The 27,921-nt window shown below is 39.0% G+C and overlaps 1 protein-coding gene and 1 pseudogene across 1 annotated transcript in view; one reads left to right on the forward strand and one right to left on the reverse strand.

Annotated features, from left to right (window-relative positions):
* TTBK2 (tau tubulin kinase 2) overlaps positions 1 to 27,921 on the forward strand; it is a 106,489-nt gene that overhangs the window by 3,535 nt on the left and 75,033 nt on the right. The window contains exon 2 of the mRNA XM_030452582.1: positions 26,957 to 27,116. Coding sequence (XP_030308442.1) covers positions 27,048 to 27,116 — 69 coding nt within the window. The 5' untranslated portion in view covers positions 26,957 to 27,047. The remainder of the gene's footprint in view (positions 1 to 26,956; positions 27,117 to 27,921) is intronic.
* LOC103534367 lies at positions 14,489 to 15,235 on the reverse strand (annotated as a pseudogene).

The following is a 27,921-nucleotide window of genomic DNA, read 5'->3' on the forward strand; positions in this document are numbered from 1 at the left end:
GTTTAGGTATCTTTTTTCCAATTCTGAGGAAGCTATATGAGTCATAATTTTCAAGAACTTCCTCTTCAAACTTGATTCTCTATTAATGGAGATAAATATGGGAAAACTGTGAGGAATTTCTTTTTGAGAGAAGGGGGAGATTTAATTTGAGAGGAGGGATGAAAAAGAAGGCAAAATTGGAAACTGAAGAAGTCTACAGCATTTTTAACAAAACTATCTTCTTAGGAATTTAAAAATGTGTTCCCTGTTATGTTTCAGGCATGGTTCTTGTACTGCATAGTGAACAATTCTGTGATGAAAAAGGACTGCTGAAATGCTGTTCCATGCTCTTGTTTTGTCTCTGAAGTGATTAATCAATTTTTGAGAATTAGGTTCTATGCCCTGATGAGGAACTCCATCCAGTAACTCCTCCTTTCAGAAAGATGTGTGTATGTTGCTTAGGCTTGTATTTGTGTGCAGAAGATGCTTCCAAGTAGTTAGAAGAGTTGAAGGCTGGCTGGGGTTTCATGGTAACAAGTTCACTGATGGTATTGATGAGGAAAGTAAATTTTCCCAAAACTGGACATTTTTCCAGTAAATGTGTCAGTAAAGTAGATTTTTCCAAGCTGTCTCATGTGTAAAGAAAAGGTAGAATATGCTGAACTTGCTTTGAGAGCTTGTGAAGTCTTTTTAATATGAGGTAATTTTAAAATTTCTCAATACACAAAGAGATTTGTTACTTTTATAGCAAGGATATGCTACTGCCTGAAGCTACCTTGGGGAAGAACTGAAATGATCAAGGTTGGTGACTTCCTGCTGTGAGTTTACATTGAAATAATTTTACTGTGTGTTTGCACTTCTTTCACAACTAAAGTTACACAAAAAGTGTATCCATTGCTAATGGAAGTGTTCCACTGGACTCATCCACAGCTGAGAAAGATCTTGTCTTGTAGAGTTTGTGTCTTTCCACTATTTGGGAGTTGTCTCCAACTGCCTATTGAATCTGAAAGGGGGAGTTTGTTTTGCTCTCTGTCACTTCCCAGATAATTCTCAGATGATGTTTATTGCTCTTGTCATGCATTCTCTCAGGATATTAATGTTTTGTGAGGGCTTTAGCAATGCTTATTTGATACAGTCTTTTTCAGAAAGAAGGAAGTTGCTTTTTTGTGTGGTCTGTCAGCAGGATGTGTCTTGTTGCAGCTCTTAAGTTCACTCCAGCAATGCTTCAGATGCCACTCTTGGGGAGCAGTACAACTTCTGAGCAAATCAAGTGTGTCTGGTGAGCTTTGCAGAGCTGAAGTATTTAAAAACAAAAAAGTGATCTATAAATAGACTGTGCTTCTTTTCAGCATCAAAACTGATGATTTTAAAGAATGCATCTATATTCTTATTTTAAATAATGTCATGTTGAGGTTTTTACTGTCTTGAAAGAATGATTTCCCTGTCTTTCCATTTGTCAGCATCCTGCATTAGATAGATTCAGAAGGGGCAATATCAAATGACTGAAATTTTATTGGAGGAGGAATGACTGTGCTGCTCCTTGAGTTTCATTGAATGTTCTGCTTTCCTATGTGACTCTTTGATTCTTCTGTTTCCAGTTGTCTGTAAAATCCAAGTATAATTCCATAAGTAGTCAGCCTAAAACAAACTGGCATAGTTTGCTAGCTGAAGGAGGGGAACTTGATCTTGGATCATGATTCTATTTCTATATAAAGTTTATCTGTTTTTTTTTTTTTTTCATGCTCCTAGGAATATTGTGTTAGTTATGATAATTTGGGCAAAATCAGAGTTGTATAGTTTTGAGAAAGGTGATGTTTCCAGTGGGGAAACCTGCTGAATAATTCATCGATGTGGAGAAAAATTGTGAAAGAATCACAAGATAGATCAGTGTGAAGAAAGTATTTATTGGTCTTAGGAGAGAGCTGTGCCAGCTGACCCAGACAGCTCCTGTTTGAGTAGGTGAGAATGAAGAAATTGATGCTGAAGCAGAAGATATTGATGCTGAAGTTGTAAGCTTCCCACAGGAAAGCAAATGCATGCAGGGAAGAAGCTCCATTGTTGACTCTCTGGCACTGGTTGTCATTTATTTATATATATACGTGTGTATATATATATAAAATAATATTTTTATGTGTTGGTTCCTGCAGATGAAATTACACATTATTGTTGAACCAGTGTAGAAGGTGGCTGCTGTTTATAAGTACGTGCCCTCTGTCTGCCTTTTCCTGTGTCCATTGATCTCTGAGCTGCTCTCTCAGCTGATCTCTGCTCTGAGCTGATCTCTGATTCAACTCACTAGCTTGACAGAGAATGATTGTTAGAAGAGGGTTGATTATATTACTTTTTTTCTGGGATAGGTTTACAACTCTTGCTAGGTCAGTCTGTCACATGCAGCTTCACCCTGCATGTCCAGCTGAGATAGAAGCTGTAACCAGGTGCTCTCTATCAGTGTGGCTTGGGTGTCTGTTGTCAGCTCAGGGAGGAGTCAAGAGAAAAAGGAACATTTTGCCCAAAAAAAAGGCTGCTTTGAGATACTGCTGCTCTATTTGCCCTATAAATTGGAAGGAAATTTGGGCTAGATGTTAAATTCAGGCCAAACATTTCTCCCTGTTGCCTGTGTCTCTTTTATGTATTTCATTATTTTTGAGCCTAGGAAATCTCAGTCATGTGGCCACCCTTCTGTACATGTACCAGTCCAAAGACTGGTCTGAGCTTTCCTTGATGAGTCAATTTTCCCTCCCTCTGCAATCAGGGAGCAGCTGGCTTGTTGGAATTGGTAGGAAATGCATCAACCCTATTGTGAGGATCTGCATTGACATGTGATGGGTCCCTGAATTAATTTATTTTGTGTGGGTTTTTTTTTTTTTTTTTTTTTTTCTTGTTGATTTGGTTTGGTTTGTTTTTTTTAATTCTTTGTTTTGGTTTTTTTTTCCTGGAGTGAAGGATTGGGCAGAGTTGTGTTATGAATCGACTGGTCCTGAATCAGGACCCAAGACTGTTGTATGAGTAGCCCAGCAGCAGGTATTCATCATATTTGGTGTTGACATATAAAGTGCTCTTACATTCCTTGGCTTGAAAGAGGCAAAAGCTGGGATCTTGGTTTCAACAGTAGTACCTGGACTTATATACTACAGCAAATATTTATTGGCTATATAATTACTATTTGAGTTCTAAGTATTATTTAATTAAACACCAAGGTACAGGAATTTCTGTTAAACAGAATACTGTTATTATTTTAGGGTTATTATGCTATTGTAATTATGGTGTCATCTATTACTGTTTTTATATCCACAAAATCAGATCTCAGTCAGTCTGAAGTAAAACTTCTAGTTTTAAACATTTTACTTTTATAGATCAAGTGTTTAAACATTCAGACTATGCAGATATAGCAGGTTATAGGTTGACAATTTGATGAGGATTACTTTGAAATTCTGAAGGATTTGGTATTGAATCTCTTTATTTACACCCAGCCAATACTTCTTGAGGCATGGAATACCAATATTTTTATTGTATAAGTAAGAATTAAATGAAAGACTGGAATGTTTTGTGGAAAACTTTGCTCTTGTGTTATTAAGAGTAGTTCTGAGTTGGTTTGGCAGAGAGTTAAAATCTGTAATTGCACTGTTATATCTTCTGATGTGTAAGAAAATCATAACTTTATAAGTCTCTTGATCCCATGTTAATAATACATAAACTTGTTGATTTGTATGTCTCATCATTATGCAATGCTTTATTTTTTCACCTGATCCCTGAAGTGTTGGAAAGTACTTTGTGGACTTAGTCCCAGCATACTAAATTTGCTTGAGATAATCATATTTTCATAATGAAATATACCTTTACAGTTAATTTTCAGAGATAAAAACCTCATCACCTGAATTGGCCTGACTGCTTTAAGAGCCAGGGAACTGTTGTGGTTATTGAGGCCAACTTTGTGCCTAGCACCAGTTTCCTCAGAACTTCTTGGAGTTCTGTGTGCTAACACTAGTTGAACAAAAACATATAATTCAACAAATCATTTTGTTGTCTTTTAAGAATTGTCAGTAATGAGGAATCCACTGACATAATGAGCTGTTCTAATAGTTGAATATCTTTATTGACTAAAATCCAAGACCTTGGAGGGCTTTGTTTTTATGTAATCTAAAGGTTCAGCCTTTCACTCGTATGATTTTGTATGTCAGAATGAAGATCTCTTGTTTCCTAAACTATAGCAACTTTTATTAGATAAGCTGAAGCAACTGAGCCTCATAATTTCAACACAATACACTGAATAAAAAAGTCAAGCCAGTCCAGCTGCACAAGTAAAGCATCAGGAGCCCAGTGGTCCCCACACCAGTGCAGGGGGCTTGGTGACCTGCCCAGGAGCTGCTGCAGCTCATGGATTCTCCTGAGCTTTGCTGGAGGCAGTTCCTATACAGGCACAGGGTAAAACTGCTCAGAACTCTGACCCAGAGTTCCCACTCCGAAGTGTGAGAACTGGTACCTGCCTCCTAAAGGGTCAGACAGACACTTTGTCCAACTTCTCTTCTATCCTTACTCAGTTTCTTACTGAAAGGATGTGACATTTTTAGAACTGGTGATTTCTGAAAGGATATCTTCAAGCTCTTATTTATCCAGCAGTTGTTCACTCTATAGATGCAGAAGTGGAGAAAGTTGGTATATTTCCTTTCAGCTGTATTTTGGATGTGCCAACTTCATTTGCTAAAGCAGATATAGTTAGGAAAAAAATTAGGCTGTCCATTTGAACACTTCCACTAAGTACAATTAAAATATGTGTTCTATTAATGGTAATTCATTTATGGTTGGTCTCCCTGGAAAAATTATTTGTGCAGACAACAAACTGTAAGCAGGGAGTTTTAATGCACTCACTTGACTCCTAGTCCCATCTTGTCCCATCTCTGCTTTCAAATATGATCTGTTTTCTTTAATTAACCTGTCTCTATATGGCATGTTTAGGCATCTATCAAAGAGCTATAAATTTACTTTTAAATATTCAAATGTCACACACTTAATACATATTCTCCATATCTTAATAATCTAAATATTCTGCATCTTTTTGTTAAAAAAAAACCCAAACCTTTTTTTGAAATGTGATCACCAGAGCTGAGTGTAAAATTCTATTCCAGCAGCAATCCTACAATGAGCAGACAGAAGTGTCACAGTCTCTCCTACTATCTATTTGCCTGCTCATCCATAGTTTTCATAGCCTTAATGCTCCAGCAGATGCATTTATCAAGAGAGTCTGATTATTAGTATCGTGTTGGGTGATGTTTTCAGCTATTCTTTGCTCCTTGATGTTTAATGTCCTCTTTTATCCAAGTTGGAACACGTGCAGTGTGATTCCACTCCATTAAATGACTGATGCAGTTTGTTCCATTCCACTTCCTGATCTCAGTATCAGCCACAACTCAGTTTTAATCTAGTCAGATCTGTTTCAGTATAAATTCAGGAGTTGATTCTTTAGGAACTAATTGGGGAAATATGCGTTCAGTTAACTTAGAGTTATATTTTGGGACCTAGTATTTAATATGTGATCTGCTGGCTTTCTCCTGGTTTAGTTTCTTAAAACCAGACTGTACCATGCAGTACAAACTGGGCTGTGTTACAGAAGTTTAAGTGCCTTAATGCTGTTATCTTTTTAGGCCAAACTTGTAACGTGGTCCAGCTGAATGGCAGTAATTATATTCTTTTCCTTTAATATTCAAGTCTTCTATTTTGTTTGGAAGTGATACCTAGCCAGTAGCCCCTAGTTACCAAACTAATTTCTCCTTTCCAAACACAGTCTTCTGGATTTTTTTTTTTTTTTTCCTTTTACGTTGCAACGATCCATCAGAATCTGTGCTGATAACTCCGAGGCCTCCTTGAAAATTCCTATTAAAATAAAAGTGAACCAAAGATCGATTCTCCACCTTCCTCCTTAGTATCCCACTGATGCTGAGGGAGGGGGGGGGGCAGAAACTGCCCGGCCCGGCCCGGAGCTGTCCCAGGGTTCTGATCGGCCCGGAGCTGTCCAAGGTGCTGACCGCCCCGGCCCGTGGACGGGCTGTTAATTGCTGTTAATTACTGCCAAAAGGTGGCTGCCCTGAGTGTAGCTTCTCGTTTGCACCATAGCATCATATCCTGGGGTTTGCACAGAGAATCTCAAGGCAGATGCTCCCTATACAGGAAGGAAACTTCCCGGAAAGTTGTCCCAGAACTGCAGCTCCTGGCTTGTTAGCAGCTCCAGCTGTGCTGAGCTTGTCATCAGGAGCAGATTCCTCGAGGTGTGAGTTATGCCAAATGCATAACGCTGTGTCAGCCTCGAGTGTTGCAGTGTGCTGAGCTGCACTAAGCAGGGAAACTGAGGCAATCACAGTGCAGCACAGTGAACTTTCAGTCTGTGTATAAAGGGTGAAACCATAAATCTGTGCAACAGTTCTCAAAAAGCACCTGCTTTGCCCTATCATCTCTGCCCTCAAGAGAATCCTATGAAACAACCTCCAAAGATCAGCATAGAAAATAACATTAATGTCTATAAACAACTTCCAGCTTACTACAGATATTTATTTCATTTTCTCCTCCATTTCCTCACTAATCTCTCTGTTCCCTCTTCTTCCCCACACCACTCTTCTTTCTGATATACTTTAAAGATTAATGGTAGCACATTTAAAAATTATTATTAGACATCCCCCCACTTCTTGTAGTAATTGAATTTTACAAAAACCTTACCCCATTTGGTAAGCATTAGGGCATATTCCTTTGCATCTGTATGTGGCTACATTGCCAAACATGCTCCTGTTTTCTGTGTGTAGTTATGATGAAATACACAGCTCCTCATTGATGCAATTATAAAGTTTGTTTTTTCTGTAAAATATCTCATAGTGTATATGTACACATGGATGTACATAATATATAAATGAATGATGCACATATGCGTGCACAATATATACATAAAAAGTACATTTTGTGATACTCTTTGTTACAAAGTGTGTCAGTTTAGCAATATTGTAGTGAATGCTACACTTCTGATTCCCTGCATTAATTCTCACTTTGATGCAGGTGAACCTCAGAGTCTTGAGGCAGAGCAGAGGCTACGAAGCTTTGGTGTCCTCATTAGCAATTATGAGGAAGCAGTAACAAGAACTGGAAGTGAAACAAGACAAAAAAGTGCCATGCTGCTGGAAGATGTCTTAAAGAGCTGAAAGCTTTCTCCTTCTCTCCTGTCTAATTCCTTTTCTTTAGGAGAAATTTTCTGTCCTTTTCTCTTACCTTTAGAATCATAGAATTGGCTGGGTTGGAAGGGCCTCAGAGATCATCAAGTCCAACCCTTGAACCACCGTTGCAGTTGCTAGACCATGGCACTGAGTGCCACATCCAGGCTCTTTTTAAATGTCTCCAGACACGGAGAATCCACTACTTCCCTGGGCAGCCCATTCCAATGCCTGATCACCCTCTCCATAAAGAAATTCTTTTTAATCTCCAACCTAAACCTCCCCTGGCACAACTTGAGACCCTGCCCTCTTGTCTTGTTGAAAGTCGTCTGGCAAAAGAGCCCAACCCCCCCCTGGCTCCAACCTCCTTTCAGGGAGTTGTAGAGAGTGATGAGGTCTCCCCTGAGCCTCCTCTGCTCCAGCCTGAACACCCCCAGCTCTCTCAGCCTTTCCTCATAGGGTCTGTGCTCAAGTCCCTTCACCAGCCTGGTTGCCCTCCTTTGGACCTGCTCCAGGACCTCAATCTCCTTCCTGAGCTGAGGGGCCCAGAACTGGACACAGGACTCAAGCTGTGGCCTCACCAGAGCTGAGCACAGGGGCAGAATCCCTTCCCTGGACCTGCTGGCCACGCTGTTCCTGATCCAGCCCAGGATGCCATTGGCCTTCTTGGCCACCTGGGCACACTGCTGGCTCCTGTTCAGCTTCCTGGCAATCCAGACTCCCAGGTCCCTTTCTGCCACTCTGTCCCCAGCCTGGAGCTCCCCATGGGGTTGGTGTGGCCAAAGTGCAGGACCCGGCACTTGGCCGTGTTAAACCTCATCCCGTTGGAATCAGCCCAACTCTCCAGTCTGTCCAGGTCCCTCTGCAGAGCCCTCCTGCCTTCCAGCTGATCCACACTCCCCCCCAGCTTAGTGTCATCTGCGAATTTGCTGATGATGGACTCAATCCCCTCATCTAAATCATCAGTGAAGATATTGAACAGAACTGGGCCCAACACTGATCCCTGGGGGACACCACTAGTGACCGGCCGCCATTTTGATGCAGCCCCGTTCAGCACCACTCTCTGGGCCCGGCCCTCCAGCCAGTTCCTAACCCAGCACAGGGTGCTCCTGTCCAAGCTGTGGGCTGACAGCTTTTTCAGGAGGCTGCTGTGGGAGATGGTGTCAAAAGCTTTGCTTTCCTTGTAACAGGTTTGGGTGTTTTTCTGCTGTGAGGACTCCATGACTCTCACCCATTAAAAAAAATACTTTCTACTTAGCTGATTGAGCTACTTCCCTCTTTTTGAGAGTATGCCTTGTACTCCATCCGGGGGGGCTTTTTTTCCTTAAAAGTAAGATGCCTCTCACATACTTTTTTTTTTTTTTATATTTATTTCTCAGCTTTAAAATATTTACTGAGCAATTGTTAGTAGTTATTGAACATTTGTTGCTAGCTACTGGACTGAAGCAAATTTAAAATATTTTTTACACTTCAATACTGCAGCTCTCAGCTCTTAAGTAGAACTTTGGAAAATGCTCGTGAAGCTTGGATCTTCTCTTGTTCCCATCACCAACTCCCTCAGCCCAACAGTCTTTCCAGAGACAGGGTGTCCTTTTGTCAGACTTGACAACTGATAATGACCAACAAATGGATTAAAAAGCTTACTTCTGCCCTCTTTTCCCCACCACCATAGTGTGTTGTAGGGGTTTTAATATTTAATAATGTGGTAAAAGCTTTGTTGTCTTTGTCAGCAAATTGTGTGTGATTGCTTCTCTAGCCAGCAATGCAGAAATCTTTGTAACATTCTTTGTGATATGCACATAATGCCAGACCCAAAAGAGATGTATATATACTGAATTTAATTAGGAAAGCAACAAGTCTGAGTCCAGCAGTAAGAGCTGAGCAATAAATCCTGTTTGGTACTGCATATAATCAGTATTTGCCTCTCTAATGTGTTTCCTGTGGCAGCAGGTAACAACAGCTGGAATTTAGCTACAGTTCAGAGGTTCCTTATGATGTTGTGGTGATGAATATACAGCTAAAATGATTTAGAAAAGTGAAAAGGATGTTTAGAAGTGTGTATCAAGTGGTAACAGAATTATAGGAATTTCTGTCCCCTTTTAAGTATTTTTTACATTGAAACTTATATGTGGAAAGAAGTCGTGTGTATTCCCAGATGTTTTACAGCAATTTTGGGGTTTTTTTGAATGGCTTTTTGTTTTGTGTGGCTTTTTTTTTTTTTTTTTTTTTGTAACTTAAACACAATATTGAAGTTTCCTTAAGGTGACCTAAAGTTACTACCCAGAGATATGAAAATCCCAGCTGTTATGGCTATTTTTAACCTTCCTTTTCTTGATGCTCAGACCTTTAGCAGCAAACAGGTTTTGTTCTGTCACCTATATAAAAATCAGCCATATGTTTCCCTGCTGCCAGATGTAACAACCAGTTTTTAAATGAAAGTTTTCTTAATATTCAAGCTGTGGCATTGTTGTACTTGACTTTCAGTGAGTTCAAATTCATTCTCTGAATTTTCATTGCTAAAATCTGTCCCCAGATGCCTTCAGCTTTAGTAAGAGAAAGAGAGTTGTGCAGTTAGATATTTGTTAATGTCTTGGTTCTCTGCATCCTAGCTATAGAATTATTTGAGTTTAGTGATTAGAGGCATTTCCAAGTGTCAGGGTTTAACACTGGCCCGGCAATTAAACCGAATAACAGACGCTCTCTATTAATCTCTCTCTCCTTGATAGAGAAAGGAGAGAGAATAAGGGAGAGAGACTGATGGGTTGGAAACTAAACTACACAGCTTTAATGAACAGTAATGATAAATAGGAGAAATTACTAAATATATACAAATATACAGGAAAATGGAAACCACATTCCTCCCCCCTCTCCCCCAATAACTCTCACGTCACCACCGAGGCTGCAGGGCAGCCCTGGGAAAGTCCAGGCTGGACTCCTGGAGTCGGCAGCAGTCGGGAACCGGAGGCAGGAACACACAGATATGGGCTGGGATGGATCAGGAGCACAGGCAGACGAACGGACGGGATCCTTCCAGGATGCCGGGTGAAGGAAGGGAAACAGGGAAATCAGGAAATCCAGAAATCTGGAAATCTGGAAATCCGGAAAAGATCTGGCTCGGCCCTGGTGATGCCTCAAATTTATACTGAGTGTGACGTATATGGGATGGAATACTCTGTTTGGTCAATTCTGGCATCTATCTTGTCTGTTCCTCCCCAAAGGAGGGCTCAGGTGGGACCTCTTTATCCTCCTGGACGGTAAAATGTTTTCCTCAGAGCTGAGCAGTGTCCTTGGCTCTGCACACCAGTCTCTAGCAGTAACTATAAACATCAAGTGTTATCAGTCCTAGAAGCACACACTGTCTGAGAAACTTGGTGTTAATTTCAGCAAGTGCAGCTACTTACAAGAGACTTAGCTAAAAGTAAAAGTACAAAACAGAAAAATCACCTTTATCCTGGCCCAAAGCAGGACACCAAGTCTTTTCTGAAGCTAAATACAGGGAGAAATACCTATCCTTTGTCTAATCACTACCTTGGAGGACATGCTACAATTGGGTACCAAAGTGACATAACAGCAGAGATAGTGGAGTTATCTTTTTAGGGTTGGCATGGATGCACTTCCCATTACTTCTTTGGCACCTGTATGATAAGATAATGGAAAAAATCTAAGTCATGTCATTGGATAAGACAGATTTGATTTTTTCACCTTACCAGTGTATTCAAGTCATCCATGATCTTTAGAGCTCTGGAAGTACATCTGCCCATACTCACAACTACTGAATCCTGCCATGCTTTATAGTTCTAGCTCAGTTCTGTTCAACCATAAGATTCCCAGCTGCCTGAGGAGTGTTCAGACCTATTTGAGAGAAATCATTGGGTATGTGAGAAGTACATGAGATGTTTAAAAAGAACAAAACCCAAAAACCTTGATTGTGATGTGGTTATGATTTAACAGGGGACTAGAGCTATATGGTTTTTCTTTTAACATGACTCTAAATAGTTGACTTAACAGTATTTTGGTTTACCTTATGTCTCTGGGACAAAACAATTGTTAGAGTGCATTGCATAAAACAAGGCTTTTAGCCAGGCTAGAGAGGAGAAAAATAAATTATTGACAGTACTGATATCAATACTGATAGCTAAGCTAACACATATACATGAACATATTTGTGGAGGTACTTTATTCCTCCCACCTTGAAAAAATACCTCTGTCTCAGCAGAAGGATTTGTACTGCCACTTAATGAATTAGATCAGGGAACTGAGCTAGCTTAAAACTCACTAGCTTAAAACTAACTTAAAACTTTGGAAAGAGTTAGACTTATATATTCCTTAGTCTGGTTCACTGCATAGTCTGGAGTGTTAAGGAGAAGCTTTTGATGTGCTGGGTGAATTTACTTGGGGAAGTGCTGTGCTGGATCTGTTCCTTGGGAATAAAGATGAAGCAGTTGCAGATGGGAAGGCCAATGGGTTAAGTGGGTTAAGAGTAAAGGGAAATAAGGAAAGTGAGAAGCAGAATAGGGACATTAGAGAAGAGAAAACTTGACTTATTCAGATAACGAATGGGTGAGATCTTGTGATAGGCTTCAGTTTAGAAGAGTTGAACTTATTTTTGTACACTTGTATTGGTAGTATAGAATTAGCAAAAAATAATCATGTGCTTCTCTAAACTTCTGGTAATACCAGTCTGTTTTGTGAATGACTGTCCAGTTCTAGAAAAGTTTTAAAAAACTACTAATCTGCTGCCAAAATTAGCATCAGAATCTCTCTGACATGATTTAAATTTGCAAGAGCATCATAAATAGTGAAAAATGTAAAAAGTACTTTCTAAGATGAACCTTTTTTTTTTTAATTAATCAGAAGACCTAACAGTGATGTCATTTGAGTATCATGTGATGTTAAGTGGGTTTCATAACACTGTACATTTTAATGTTTGAAAGTCTTTTACTGTAATAGCATATCCCATTATTAACCTAACTTTTTTTCTCTAGCAGTAGGCATAATTTAAAACTTTACATTATTACCAGACAGGATTTTAGCAAAAGCAGCATTGTAAGAAACTCTCTGATATTTATGTAAAAATATAAATGTGGATGTAACCACTGAAACACAATGAACATTAATGAGTTGTCTTCAAAACAGGGAGGTATTTAATAGCCTATGAATGGTTTGATCTCTGCTACAGTTAAAATTGCTTCAGATCCCACACTGCTGCTGTGTGACTGCTACAAGCCATGTTTCCTTTCATCTTTATGTATGTTAACATACTGTGGAAGATGCATGGAAACTGATTTTTGAAAGGGTTGTTATTGTTTATTTCTAAAAATACATAATGTAATAGATTTTGATGCTTCAGCTGAGGTTTGTGTTTCTAATTTTACTGGTTGACAGGGAGGTGATTCTTCCCCTGTACTCAGCGCTGGTGAGGCCACACCTCGAGTACTGTGTCCAGTTCTGGGCCCCTCAGTTTAAGAAGGATGTAGAGGTCCTGGAACAGGTCCAAAGGAGGGCAACCAGGCTGGTGAAGGGACTCGAGCACAGACCCTATGAGGAGAGGCTGAGAGAGCTGGGGCTGTTCAGCCTGAAGAAGAGGAGGCTCAGGGGAGACCTCATTGTTGTCTACAACTACCTGAAAGGAGGCTGTAGCGAGGTGGGAACTGGACTCTTTTCACAGACGACCTTCAACAAGACAAGAGGACACAGTCTTAAGTTGTGCCAGGGGAGGTTTAGGTTAGATATTAGAAAGAATTTCTTCACGGAGAGGGTGATCAGGCTATGGAATGGACTGCCTGGTGAGGTGGTAGATTCTCCGTCCCTGGAGACATTTAAAAAAAGACTGGATGTGGCACTCAGTGCCATGGTCTAGCAACTGCTCCGGTGGGTCAAGGGTTGGACTAGATGATCTCTGAGGTCCCTTCCAACCTGGCTAATTCTATGATTCTATGATCACAAACTTGATCTGTGTTATGAAACCAAATTAAAAAGGAATATTCTCCTTCAACCATAAGTGGGAAAAAGATGTGTGAATATAGAAGATCACTGAAAGCAGCAGGCCTGTGCAATAGCTGCAAGTTATTAAATTAATGTAACTTCACTGGTGATTGCAGAATGGCTTGGTGCACATTTATCAGAGGTAGGATTCAAGCTTACAGCATTAATGATTAATATTAGATTTTAATGTGCATGTGGAAATCTGCATTTGAATGAGAAGCCTGGTGCAGGGAGCCCGAAGTAGGAAATATGCAGGTTCATGGGTAGAATATTACAGAGACACTGAGACTCAAGACTAAACCAAGCATAATATAGAAGGGACAGCATGGGGGAAATAAAAGGTGAAATAATGGTACAAATTGTACTTGAAGATCCTGAGTGGGGTTTTTTGCCTACAAAGGTTTAATTTTTCTTTTTCCTTCCAAAATAACTTCACAAAGTGCCAGAAAAGAGTTCCCTTGAGTTGAAATGATTTGATTTCTGTTGTCATTCTGAAAGCAGTTAGTCAGTCAACACTTTTAGGGTTGGAACTTCCTTTCAGTAACTGACAAAATATTATGCACAAAAATGTAATTAAATTCTGATCATTTGAATTTATGGTGTTATAGGGAGCAGAATTTCTCTGTTCTGTCTTCCCAGACATAATGTAGCAATGTAAAATTCTGGAGCAGGCTCAAGGCCTGTATTCAGCAATGGTTTTAAGTGGGTGCCTAAGGAAAAGTACAAAAATATAGATCATAGAATCATAGAATTGGCTGGGTTGGAAGGGACCTCAGAGATCATCTAGTCCAACCCTTGAACCACCGTTGCAGTTCCCAGCCCATGGCACTGAGTGCCTCATCCAGTCTCTTTTGAAATATCTCCAGGGACAGAGAATCCACTACTTCCCTGGAATCCAATTAGGTATTATCAGGATGCCACTATAATAAAGAGGTACAACCTCCAAACAGGTTTAGTTGATACTGACAGATCCCCCTATTCTTTTTTGAGATGATCTTTCAAAACAGACACTGTTTCAAGAGCATTTCATACTTACTTTTTTTTTTTTTCTTTTTTTCTTTTGATGATTCAAAGCCCACCTTAATGCAGAAGTTGAGAAACAAGAAAATGGCATGGTAGAAAACTGACGCAGTGATTTCTTAAAAAGATTAAAGAACAAGCTGCATTTGAGTAATACAAAGATACACCAGTTCTTTAATAAATAAAGTGACAGAATTCTACCCTAAATATGAACTTTAGAACTGACCAATAGAAGAGTGAGAAACACAGGTTAGCTAACACTTGCAACCAAGACATGCATTTGTGTCCGAAAATACAATATTGCACTGAAAGAAAAATCCTGAAGGCTTTAACTGCTTCCTTCACTGACTTAAAAAAGTAACTAACCATTTCCTATAAGCAGTAGCAAATCTAGCTTGGTCAGCATCCCTGCAAGTTGATAATACTTTATCAGTGAACTGGTATTCCATTTCTAGACCAAGAGAGTCCTGCATGGGAGCACGCTTCAGGCGTTTTGTTTCTTGGGTATAACCTTGTTTGCTGCTGGATTCATTCAAACCATCGACATCCATAGCTTGTGCCATGTGACTTGTTGCAAGACTGCAGTGGGAATTATTCTGAATTTCATCACTGCTGTCCACAGATGGTATTACCACACTCAGAAGAGGAAGTCTGTTGCTTAGGTGGTGCTGAAGGTAGAACACACGCCTTCTATGACACCACAAGGTTTCATGCCCTGGGTAAGTATCAATCAGTTCAGTGCAGAGCTCCAACTCTTCCTCTAAATGGTGGGGGAGATCCACACTTTGCTCCTCCATGCAGCCAGCTTCTGCTCCTGCACTCTCCTCCTTTGGATGAGTAGGGTTTTGCTCATTTACCATTTGATTTTGTACCAATACATTATTGTCAGTCATAGTTCTGCCTATCAAGGACTTGAGTAAGAACTGGCAGTAATGGTCTGAGACATGCATGGACACTCAGTATTTAGTGGATGAAAGTTCATCAAGGAGAACCTTGGCAGTCAGCTTTCCCAAATGCTGTAAAACCCAGATGCGATGGGACCAGGCATTGTAGTTGCTTGGATAATAGATAATAGACGTTTATTTTCCTCTAGGACTTTTCCCTTGTTTGTTAAGGGATTTCCTGAGCTGAATATGCTTAATACAGAAAGCCACTGTCACTCCAGCCTTCAAAAAGGGCAGGAGGACCTAGGAAGCTACAAGCCACTCAGCCTCACCTCCATCCCTGGAAAGCTGATGGAACAGTTCAGTCTGGATGTCATCTCTAAGCATGTGGAGGAAAATGTGGTTATCAGGGGTAGTCAGCATGGACTGACCAAGGGGAAATCCCTTCTACCCTGCCCCAGTGAGGCCATATCTGTAGTACTGGCTCCAGTTCTGGGCTTCCCAGTACAACAAGGATGAGGAATTACTGCCAACAGTCCCATGGGGGACTTGGAAGATGGTCAGAGGACTGGAGCATCTCTCTTGTGAGGGAAGGCTGAGACACATGGGGCTGTTTAGCCTGGAGAAGACAGAGGGGATTTTACCAATGCTTATAAATATCTAAAGGATGGGTGTCAAGAGGCCAGCTTCTTTTCAGTAGGGATAGAACAAGAGACAGTGGTCACAAACTGAAACACAAGAGGTTCAACTGAACCATAGGAAGAACTTCTTTAACTGCAAGGGCAGCAGAGCACTGGAACAGGCTTCCCAGGGTGATGGTGGGGTCTTTGTCTCTGGTGACATTCAAAACCTGCCTGGATGCCATCCTGTGCAACCCACTGTAGGTGAACCTGCTCTGGCAGGGCAGTTGGTCTGGATCATCTCCAGATGTTCATTCCAACCTCTACCATTCTATAATTATGGTTTCTACTGATTTCTTGGGTAGAAATATTGGATTCCCAGGCCTGAAGCTAACTGGATGTCCTGTGGAACCCTTTTTAAAAACTGGCAATATATTTGCCTCACTCCAACCTTTATATTCCAGTGCAGGTATATGGGAGAGGTTATGTACCATCAGAAATGGATTAGCTATTTAATTCTTATGTTCTTTTTAAACCTAGCTTTAATTTTTGTGTGTACTTATTCCCAATTCCTTTCTTCAGTAGCTTCAATTCAAGGCAAATTTTTAGATGTGTTTCAAAAATAAGATTTTCTGTCTGGATATTTTCTCATTTTTTTTCCACTTTCAACACAGATGCAAAGAGTCATAGAATTTCTCTCTTGCAGTCTTACCTTCTTTGAATACACCTCTTATGTTCATAACATTTATTGGTCTTTGGCAAGCTTTCTATTCCTACAGTCTGAAGAAAGGTTTATTGTTAGATTGAATGTATTTTACTTAACTTTCTCAGTCTGTTTTGCTTTGTGTGCTTTGTTTTAACCTGCTGTTCATTCATGCTGGCTTGCTTTTGACCTTTTCCCAGTCTTTCTTAGTTGGTATTTTTATGTTTTGCTTCCTTGTAAATCTATTTTAGAGAGACTGCTTTGTTGGCAAGACCAAAATAAAGGAGAAATGGGATATATGGTCAGACAGTGTCTCTAAAAAATGTGACCATGAATTTGTCACATGCTGAATAAAAATCTTTGGAAGAAGAATTGTGTTTAGATATCCAAGGAATACATTCCAAATTTAAAAGCAGAGCTGTTAATGATCCAGATGGAAGATCATGAGTCAGATTTTCTATATGCAAATAATTTGTGCAATAATGTATTTTAATGGAATTAAAAATGTAAACATTGAGTCTGATAAATGATAGCTCATCAGCCTAGAAAGTGTAGCTCTCTGTACTGAAGTGTGTATTCACAGATGGTCTAGAAAAGATGTAATACTGAAATTAAAAAGTCTGCTGATACAAGGGTATTAAAATTAGAAAAGGTTAAGATGAGGAAGAGCTGGAGGAAGACTTTGCAATGCTGAGAGAATGATAAATGAAAGTTATCAGAAAGCAATTAAGGTAGGGAAAGGTAATTTTAAAATGCACACAGTGATGAGCTTGCTTCTCTGGGATGGGGTCTTACAGGTTCTGTGAGACAGCAGATCAGTGCCTAATGACAGTGCTGCTCTCCACATCTCAGAAGGGATGTAGTAGCACTGAAACAGCACACAGATGGTGATAAAAATCAGTGAAAGACTAAATAGGTGAAGAGATAAATGAGGTGGCAAAGCAGTGCATTCCCTGCGTAGGACTTAAAGGAGAATGGGGAGCAACTGTAAAGTCTCCTTTTCCCATACAAGGGTTGGTGAAGCTCAAAGATAACTATCAGAAAGCAAACTGGAAATAATGTACTTGTTCCCACAGCATGGAATTAAGTTACAATTTACTTGCAGTAGGGTGTTACAGATACTACTAAAAGCTTTCATAGAATCAGAAAAGTTGCAATGAACTCAGTGATGAAAATTCTAAAATAACATCTCTGGATCAATACCAAAATACCATCTCTGGATCAGAAAGTGTTTTGTTTCCCATCTTTTTATATCCTTAGAAAATACTCTGAGAAAGCATCAGTACTTTCCATGTCCTTGTGTTCTTCCCTAGACATCTGCTACTGGCAAGTCAGAGACAGGAGATCAGGCCAGGTGGATCTTTGATCTAATGCAGCCTGTCTGCTCTTATGATTAGCTGTCCATGCTATCTACTGTCTTATTTTTTTTTTTCCTGCTGCTAATTGATATTTTTGGATTCAACCCAACTTTAAATATCCTTGCCAAAGTTTTGTTTCAGTTCTTTAATACCTACCTTCCATTTAAAACTTTGAAGGACCTCCTATTAGAAGCTCAGGCTTCAGTCATTTGCTTGAAGCTGCCTTCAGCTGCAGCTACAAAACAAGTGTATGCTCTGGCCAAGTTGACTTTAAATCCTTTGAAATTCCCAGCACAAATGGTTTTTTAGGGCCAGACTGGTCAGGCAGTTCTAGAGGAGCTACCTGTCTCTCTTTGTGGGTTGTGCTTCTAGCTTTGATCCTACCTGAGCCCACACAATCACAGTGGAATATTCTGTGAAAAGAGTGGCTCCATGGCCCCTGAAGCTCAAACTGAAGATAAAGAAATAACCTGTGCTGTTTTGCTGGTAGTAGCTTGTTGTATGTTTATTTTAGGTGCCATAGTACCACCTTCCTTCAGCATAGGGAAGCACCAAGCTGTTTCCCACTTCTCATGTCACTTGAAATTTCCTAAGGGGCCACTTAACATGGTTGTCTCCTGCCAGAAGAGTTCCCCAGAAGTGAGGGTTGACCCAGGGAGATTTGGACTGGACTCCTGTGCTTTCAAAACTCCTTCAGAGAAGAGCCTAGGGATGGCTGGATCCAATCCTCCTATTTAATTAATCTCTTTTAACAACCTGTTTGGCAGCATTAAGTTTGGGAATTCTCTTTGTGGTTCTCTAGGAGTGAGACTATTACCAAGGAGGTTTGTACAAAATACAACTTGACTTTAAGGTTATAAAGCATGTCACATTACAACTAGCTGAATTAGAAATGATGGTACTTTCAGAGCAATGGATCACAAATAGCAGAACTTAGCAAAACTTCAGGAATTTGTCAAAACAACAGGTTGCAATTAACAAAACTTAACAAAGCAGCAGGTTGTAAAAATTAACAGAGTTAGAAACTATTTTACCTCTATGTGCTGAGATAAGGTAAAAACAGGGAAAGAATAAAAGAGCAGATACAAAAAGATGGCACCACGCTTCAGTGGTGATCTTGGTAGGAAGTTGTGGTCCTTGGATGGTGGGCTCACATCCAGCATTTGCCTCTTTTATGCCACCTGACCCAACCTCTTTGAGGGAGATGTTGGCATATCTTGTGCAGCCAGGTGCTTGTTTGGGCCCCTCCAGATGGGATGACAGCAATAACCCTTATTTCTGTGCATGTGCCCTCTTCAGTGGCCTTAGATGGGGCACACACCAGATGTCACTGCCTCTGCAGGGTGCAGGTTGCCTGCCCCTGTCCCTTATCAGTTAAGGACAGTGTCCTGCCTGTCAGGGTGCCCATCAAAGAGGGGCTCCCCTTCCAAGAACAGTGTTCAGCTTATCAGGATGGCCACTAAAGGGGGGGCTGCTCTTGTGAGACCAGGGCACTGTTTATCAGTGTGGTTACTCAAATGAGGGTCTCTCTTTGAGAGAACAAAGTCCAAGTGACTTATTAAATGAGGCTCCAACCCAAACACAATGTCTCTTTTGTCAGGGTGGCTGTTTTGAGACAAATATTCTTTTTGGGAGTCTGCACTCTGTCACTCGATAGAAAGGGAAAGAAAACTCGTGGGTTGAAAAGAAAACAGATAGAATAACAATAATGAACTAGTGTTAAGCCTAATGCTGATATAAGATACAAAATTATACCTGGCTCCAGATAGCAGTCTCAAGCTGTGCCCTTGTAGCAGTGAAAGCTGAATGCCCAACACTGCCAGCACAGCAGCTCCAGTGAGAAGGTTGTGGTCACACCAAGTGGAAGAGAAGCCTCAAGCATGGGATGACCAATGAGACATGATCATCTTGGGAAGGCAATTATGGTAGAAGCCCCCAAATATCCCTGCAACTTTCCAGTTTAATAGTGAGGGTGGCATTTATGGAATGGAATACTTTGGTTGGCTACTTGTGTCAGCTGGCCTGGGCTTCACCCCTCCCAGCCCACTGCACCTGCATGGTTCCCCTCCACCTTCATCTCTACAGAAACCTGCACTCCAGATCATCTTACCTCTTTTGTTCTCACAAATTCAGGCACTTCAGTCTCTCAAAACTACAGTTTCTTTAAACAGAAAAATTATTTTAGAATTCTGTCCCAGCAAACCCAGGACACTCTTGCATGAGCTGTAACGTGGTGATGCATCTTCCTTAACTCTTTTGGAGATTGCTGTGTTGTGTGGCAGGTTGGCTGGGCATTCCTCTCATTGAGGAGGCCAAAAGGCTGCCAGAGTTTGGTAGACCTTGTGCACTGTGTGGGCTCAGTTGGATTCCATCCTCCTGTCAGCTGGGCTCTTTTGGAGTCATCTTGTTTGGTGTAGCAGTTACTGACCTGGCAAAAAGCAGAGGTGCTGTCTTCAGGTCTTTAAGGGGATGAAATGCCTATGTGTGCATGGCCAGTGCCCTCTCTTTATCACAATACTGCTTCAGATTTAGTTATGTGCCCTTAAGGATGCTGTGATCTTAGACACTACAGATTAAAAAAAAAAAAAAGGTTATTCCTCTATTTTTGTCTTGGTTTGCTTAGCAAACTGTCAGACCTTGTTCACCCTATTTTTGTGATGTGCTTCATCAACTAACATATCAAGAGAATTCTCAGCTTTTGCTAGTGAGGTCCAGATTGCTTTATCCATGGTGTTGCAGCCTGGGCACAAGGCAGTGAGTATAAACTGGTGATCTGCCAGCTGGGCTCCTCATCCACCACTGGCAGCCTTGTTGATCATTTGATTTGAACACAATCAGTGCAAAAACCATTTTGCAATTGGCGTGTCATCTGTCTGGTCATCTTGCCAAGGTTCTTCTGCTGATAGTTTTTTAACTATTATATATTTTTAAAATTACTGTGTTTATGGTTTTGTTTGCTGAAAAAATGGATTTATGAAATAGTAGAAAAGGCAGTAGTTTGAGTGTCTTAAAGGATCAATTCATGTTACTCCTTGGTATATAAATTTAATGGCATTGATGTTAATCTACTAATATTAAGTGTATCCTAAGAAAATAACTCAGTATTTCAACATTAAAAAACCTGAAGATTTTTATTTTGCTGACAAATCCAGACTATAAATACTTTGATATTGTATTACTGTGTCACTATGTAAAATATCTTAAAAGTCTGACTTAAAGCTGTCTTTATAGCAGTGTTCAAAACCACACTTCACTATCACTTAAGTCTTCTGCAATGAAAATTTTACAAGGATCTTGAAAACTGAACTGACATAATTTGTGTGGAAAAATATTTTTTGCTTCATTTCAGTTATCAGAGAACTAGTTGCTTTGAAGAAGGCTTTTATGACAGATAAAAAAATTTCTTATGACAGCAAACCCCCTCGCATCTTGTTCCATTTAGGAACCTAGTGAATTGACTGAAATATAGCTCTTTTTTTCTCTGTTTTTATACAAATGACACCTGCAGGGTTTTACAGTTATTTTTGGCATAATTAATAAGGTTTCACAAGCCTGGTTTTGATTTGGAACACACTCTGATTTGTGTAAACAAACTGAGAATAATATGGTTACACTTGGAATGAAGTTGACCTCTCCAAAGGGTTAGGTTTCCACACTGGTATTAAAGGCTGTAGTTCAACAACTGCTCTGAGACCAGCCCTTCCTTATCCCCTCACAGCTAACTTTCCATCTTTCTCTTATTTTGATATAAGTTTTTGTGCAATTGTGTGACAGATTAAATTAGGAAATTAACTCAGCTGAAAAATATCCTGGCAAAAAATAGAATGGGTTAAATAGAGGTTCTGTTTTATGACTCGTTCTGCTTCTCCCTGACCAAAAACTTCTGGTTTCTTGTAGGTAATAAGTTACATGCTGTATTTCTCACAGGATCCACAACCTTGTAGTCTCTCCCTGTAGTGTACATACCCATGTGCTTCCTTTTTTTCTTGGCAAGGTATGGAGTACCTGTTATCTCACTTGATCCAATCAAGAAACATAATGAAGTTTACTCCAGAGCAATTGCTTTCAAGTTCGATTTAATTTTCAAGTTGCTCATTCTATTTGGACTTGAAGAGGGGTTTGTGTTCCTAAAACTTGTAGAGGTTTCCCACCTTTATTTGTTGGGTTAGTAAAAGAAAGAATACTCCTCCCATGAACTTTGTCTTGTGTTTTTATAACGTTTTGGTGCTGAATTCTCTTGGAAGCCAGAAATAAAATCTCTTTTTAAAATAAGGCAGTTATCTTTAACCTACATTTTATTTTTTTTAATCTGGCTTCAAACTGAGACAATATTACCACTTTTGTAATAACAACATAGCTGTAAGTGCAGAAGTTGCCAGAAGGAAATCTAGATTCTTTGGCAATAGCACACGAGGCAGTTGGTAGCTTTTCACACCTGGAATCTGCAAGTGATGATGAGTATTTTAGCACCCAAGAGCTTGTGATAGGAAAATCTAAAATGGCATTGGTTATGTGTTGGATTTTTAAATATATTTTCTTCACAACCAGTTAGAATTGGAAATTTAGGTCAGGGTCTTAAATTTAGTTTTCTCATTTTCATGCTGAATGGTAATTTTCAGCTTCTAGTGAATGTATTTAGAAAACATTGAGGTTTTAAGTATAGGATAGCTTTCTAGTTTAGATACTTAAATAGACACACTTAAAACATGTCTGGTCTTACAGTTTGCAATATGAACATCTCCTTAGCCTGTGTAAGAAAGCAAACTTTATGACAAATGTGGTGGGATTAATACCTTTGGCCATCTCCTGCCCTGATTTCTCTTTATGCTGACTTGTTAAACTTTTCTTTGTTCCTTTAAGTTCTCCTTCTGCTCAGAGGTACAAAGCAAAGAACTGGGAAGTAGCTTTGGTAGATTTCAGTTAATTTATTAGCTTCTTAAGTTAAGGTTGGCAGATAGAGCTCCTAATATGCAGATAAGAGCTCCTAAGGGCAAAAAGTTGGTATTGCCTCAGAGGGGAGGCAGCAGGACTTAAGTTTTACTGGTCTGTGGAACAGAAGTTATCTTCTGTCCTTACTTGCTTTGTCCTGAAACTTACAGCCAAAATTCAGCCATTCAGCCAAAATTGTCTGTTCTACTTTCTCAGGTTTAGTTTGTGATGTGAAAGATCTACAAAGGCTGATAAACTGATTGGCTTCAGTTTGGGGTCATTTCTGAAGAAATTCTTTATGAGCACACAAGTGACATAAAATTAGTAACTTTATTTGCTGGGCTGGAATCAGATTTTACGAAATTATCTTGGTTTTTGGGGGTTTTTTTGTGTTTTGTTTTTTTTCTGTAAGTTTTGCACCATTTTCTAATAGCATATAATCTTTCAGTATACTTGATTGGGGTAAATTAAAGTTTGTATTTTATGAGGGTTATATGCACTTAAATGTAGTTAAGTATACAGATGGATGTTGTTTGTACATTAAATTCTGGAAATAAGCACTCTAACTCTCTCTAACTAACTAGCTCTCCTTTACCTGTTCTTATATTATACTGTGATCAGTTCCCACACAAAGGCTTTTGAAATGGAATAAAGTCTGTATTCTCTGTGTTGTCCTGGTTATTCTATGACCTGTCACCTTGAAATAAAATGGGCAGAGATCCAATTGCCTTTAATTGTGATAATTCTGCTATCTTACATGTTTCCTTTGGTCTGATAAACTGTTCTGATAGAGTAAGTGATGGGTTAATGACTACAGAATTTATGAGGTATATTGCAGTTATATGGCTGGTACTTTTCTAGCAGAATTATGAAGTATTTGTTGAGCAAGAAATATTCATATAGCCCCATATAAAACAGCACTGCTAAAGGATCTACTGAATCAAAAATAAAAGAAGAAAGCTTGCAACTTAATGCTATGTCAGTAACTATTCCTCTGCTTCAGTGGGATACAGAACATGCTGGAGCTTTCTTCAAGTTTTTAGCAGAGTTGTAGGGTGTTAAAGGGCTGTGCTGAAAGCAACTTACAGCAGTGTTTTAGCAATACAGATAGGACTGTATGTACTTTTATGAGTCTTTTATTCATCTGTGGACTTTAGAATAGGACAAACAATCTTAATTGAAGTCCTTCAAAATTTAGAGAAATTGCAGTTTCTCCAATAATGTCCTTATTCTTCACATGGATTTGGAAAAGTAACCTGAAGTGCACCTACCAGAATATGTGTTTTCTGTTATTAGGTAAGGAATATAAAGATATTACTCTACTGCAGTACAGTAATAACAGAATTTCAGTTTCACAGTGTTACAGAGCAATGAACTCAGTCTAGATCAGATAGTGAATAAAGGCTTTGAAGGTTCCTCTCTTTCATAGCAGAGCCTGAGTGGAAGCATGGTGGTAGATAAGCATCTGATAAAGCTGTGATCAAGTAAAAGTATAAAACTGCTTAGACTAGGGAAATAAGACTGCTATCACAACAACATAATAACTAAAAATTAATATTTTCTCTGCATTAGTTGTTGTTTTGGGTGTAATTCAATGTTGGTATCTAACATCCCACAAGAGGAACAGGGAGCAGGAGAGGATTTGCAGAGGAGTACCACATAAAAGACCCATGGGATAGGAGGCTTAAAGCTTAATTTATTAATCTATCGAAGGTTAATAAATGTGTTTAGATGCTTAAATGAGGTTGAAATTACTGGGAATGTAATTTGGTTTCCAAAACTGTAACAAAGTCCTGTGGTAAGAAACTAAAATTAGATGGATTAAACCTTGAAAAGTACAGGTCAGGCTTACTGTGAAGGAAGGGATGTGCTGGAACCTGTTAGCAGTGAAGTGAACAGTTTTAGTTTTACTGATTTACTGAATAGTTCAGTATTTGGTCTCTTAGACATCAGCATAATGTGTAAAGCTCATTTACTGAAGAGGGTGAAGTTAAAGAGCCTGATCAGGTAAAAGTTTGGGCTGATTTTAAGCCTTGAAATTTGACTTCTTCCTCCTCCTATATCTGGGGTCTTGCAGAAAACAGGGTTCTTCAAGGTAACCTCAATATATTTGTAAAACTTGCATTTGTTTTCAAGTAAAATAGTGCATGCAGTTAATTATTAAACTTCAGGAGCTTTCTAGCACATTGTCTCAGGGGTTCAAGGGAACTTGTGCCTTCTGTGCATGACAGTTTGATGGGACCTGGGCTTTTTGATGCTTTGAATCAAACCAGTGACTGATGATATTGATTTTATTGCTTTGTAATTATATAGGATGACAAGAGATTTGACAAGGAATTAATGTGCTGGAACAGGATTGAGGAATTGTGTAATAATAATTGTGGAATTCTATAATTATTCTTATAGTATGGGGTGGTTCTGTGGCTCTATGAATTGTATCATTGCATTCTGGGCCTGTTACTGATGCTCTCTCAGTATCCTCAAGAATCTATGAGGAAATAGTTCTCAGAAATGATAGAGGTGTGACTATACATAAATTGTAATTTGCAATGTATTTACAAAAAAGAAGTATCAAATCAGATACTTCAAGGCTGATAGTATTAACAAAAAAACCCCTCTAATCTCAGTCTTGTAAAGTCTTTGCTTTAATAAAATGTCTGCTTTTCCTGCAGGTGATCAATTTTGCTCGTGGTTGAAAAGCTTTAGAAAAATCATACTTAGCAATTCTAAATTTTGCTTGAGTGAGACAAATAGTTCTCTTTGGATTTTTGACCTTATCTGCAGGGGAGAATTTACCAGCAGTAGCTGAATTTAAATTGGTTTAGTTCAACTTGATTAAATTGCAGGGTGGATGCTGTTACTCAGAATATGCACTCTTAATGTGGTTTCCCTTCATTTGCTTCAATTAAACAGATCAGGCTACATATTCTGAATGAACACTCTTTTAGTGGGATGTAGTCCTCTCTGTATACATTTAGATCTTCAGATAATCCAGATTAATTTTTCTCCAGAGGTCTGTTTTGTTTGGAGTTGGTTTAAAGTTCAGAACTTACAATTGAAGCAGGATAGGCATAAATTAATTAGGAAATCTAGAGATGAAAGAATATGGAAAAACTCCCACAGTTAACTTTGTGTCAAACAAACATCCATCTTAGAAGTTATTTCAGCAACATTTTGTTTGTTTTAAATATCATTAACCCCAATTAATACCCAGTAGTACACTTGGCATTCATTGAGAAGGAAGGGAATACTGCTGAGTTAAATCAGAATGATTGTCCCAGCTTTGCATGCCTTTTGGATGTTGATTCAGGGAGAAAAGAATTCTTCACTTTCAGTTTTGTTCTTTTGAAAGTGATAGAAATACACCCAAAGTAACCCCACTTTTGATGAGTCTCATTACTGGAGAAGAGAGTTTGTACAGAGTTGGATAATTACACCGTGTAACAAATAAGCACAATTCTAGAAAAGCTTCAAACAGCTGTAATAATAATTTTAGTTGGTGGTAGTCGTGGCTGTTGGGAGCCATTATGGTTGGATTAATCTCCAAAAGAAATTTCTCTATTGCAATATAAAACCCAATTTAGAGATGATTGCCAAATCCAGAAAATGAAAAATGAAATGGATAAAATTGCCTAAAACAAGTTGTTTTCCCTTTGTAAAAAAACCCAAAACAAATATTTGTTTACTATTAATCATTTAATATTGTAAAATAATTATTCTATGCTTGTATAAAGAAACAACATTTACTTTAGACATAGTTTGTCCTGACTAATCAAAGGTATATGAAACACATTGTAAAAGTGGAATAGTCTGTATGCACTCAGTAAATTTAAATTACAGTTCTGATTTTCTGATCCATTTTTAATTTTGTAGCTTTTGTTGATAGCACTTTAAGCTTATAATTCTGTATAATTATTAATTACCAATTATTTAGCAAATTATTACTTAAATTCTTGAAGTTCTTTTCAAAATTACGTTTAAATGTATTTATGATTTACAACAAATTGAAACTGGTGGCAGAATATAACTCTGAAAATGTGGATATTCACTATTTTTTGAGATTGGGGCTGGAGTTTTGAGGGAGATGAGGTTAAAAATAAGGGGGAATACAGTTGATTTTCTTTCTCTAGGTTGTTTGTTTCTAAGTTGTTTGGGCTAGGATCCCAACCTCAGTCACTAACTATGGGATCCAAAACCTGTCTTAAGGTGCTAGCTGGGTGGGAAACACAACTTTTTCAGGATTTCATGTTATTTTATCACTGAGATTCTTTGTTCTCCTCTTTTTCTGCAGGCATTGCTTAAATGGAAGCCACTGCTGGGATCTGGATGGTTCCTGCTGACCCAGCCTTTGCATAGCAGCTCCACTGGGTAAGGAGGTTGCAATGAGTGGAGGAGGGGAGCAGCCTGACATCCTCAGTGTAGGAATCTTGGTCAAAGAAAGATGGAAAGTGGTGAGTATGCCTTCCTGTAGTTCTTCTTTAAAAAACATCTTTCAAAAATAAGCAGTTTGTGCTTTGAAAGCTGTTTGAGAATTCTTGTGAGTGGTATTTTGGTTAATACTTATGTACCTACTTTAAAAAGAGGTTATATGGATGGTAAGGACCTAGGAAAGCTTTTAAATTCTGACTTAGAGCTTGTTCAGAGCACAACTGGAAGAATCTTCTCAGTATACTGAATCTAATCAGCCAGTGATTATGTCAGCCCATTTTGGAAATCAGCTAGCACCCTCCTGATAGTTGTCAGATTGTGAGATTTGCTCTTTCTTGTAGGAAGGTTTTTTGGGACCTTGCTGCTCTTCCAGTTAGAAATTACTTTTGTTTGTTATATACCATAGCAGAGATATATTCCTGGTTGATTTATATCCATTTGATTTTGTGCCAGCATTGGCTTTGCCATAAATAGCTCTGTTCCCTTTTGGTGTTCATACCCTTGATTTACATCTGGAGTGAAATAGTAATTTGAAACTACTTCTGCTGGGAAAACCAGGCTGAATTCTCATGGTTCTCTGTTCCCCTTATCACCTTAGTATTTTTTTGCTTATGGGATTTTTTGAGACTTACCCAAAATCTTCAATGGCTTTTTCTTTTTTTTTTTTTTTATCTCTACTTAGAAGTCTGTGGATGGGTCCTGAATCACCATCACTGCTTTGTGTTACTCCCATTTTTCAGTATTTTATTTCAACCTCTGAGACAGAACACAGAAGATTCATATTCATCATTCTTTTCAAATTCACATGTAGAAAATAATTTCAGCTAT

The sequence above is a fragment of the Calypte anna genome, chromosome 5A, assembly GCF_003957555.1.
Source record: "Calypte anna isolate BGI_N300 chromosome 5A, bCalAnn1_v1.p, whole genome shotgun sequence".
NCBI classification, from domain to species: domain Eukaryota; kingdom Metazoa; phylum Chordata; class Aves; order Apodiformes; family Trochilidae; genus Calypte; species Calypte anna.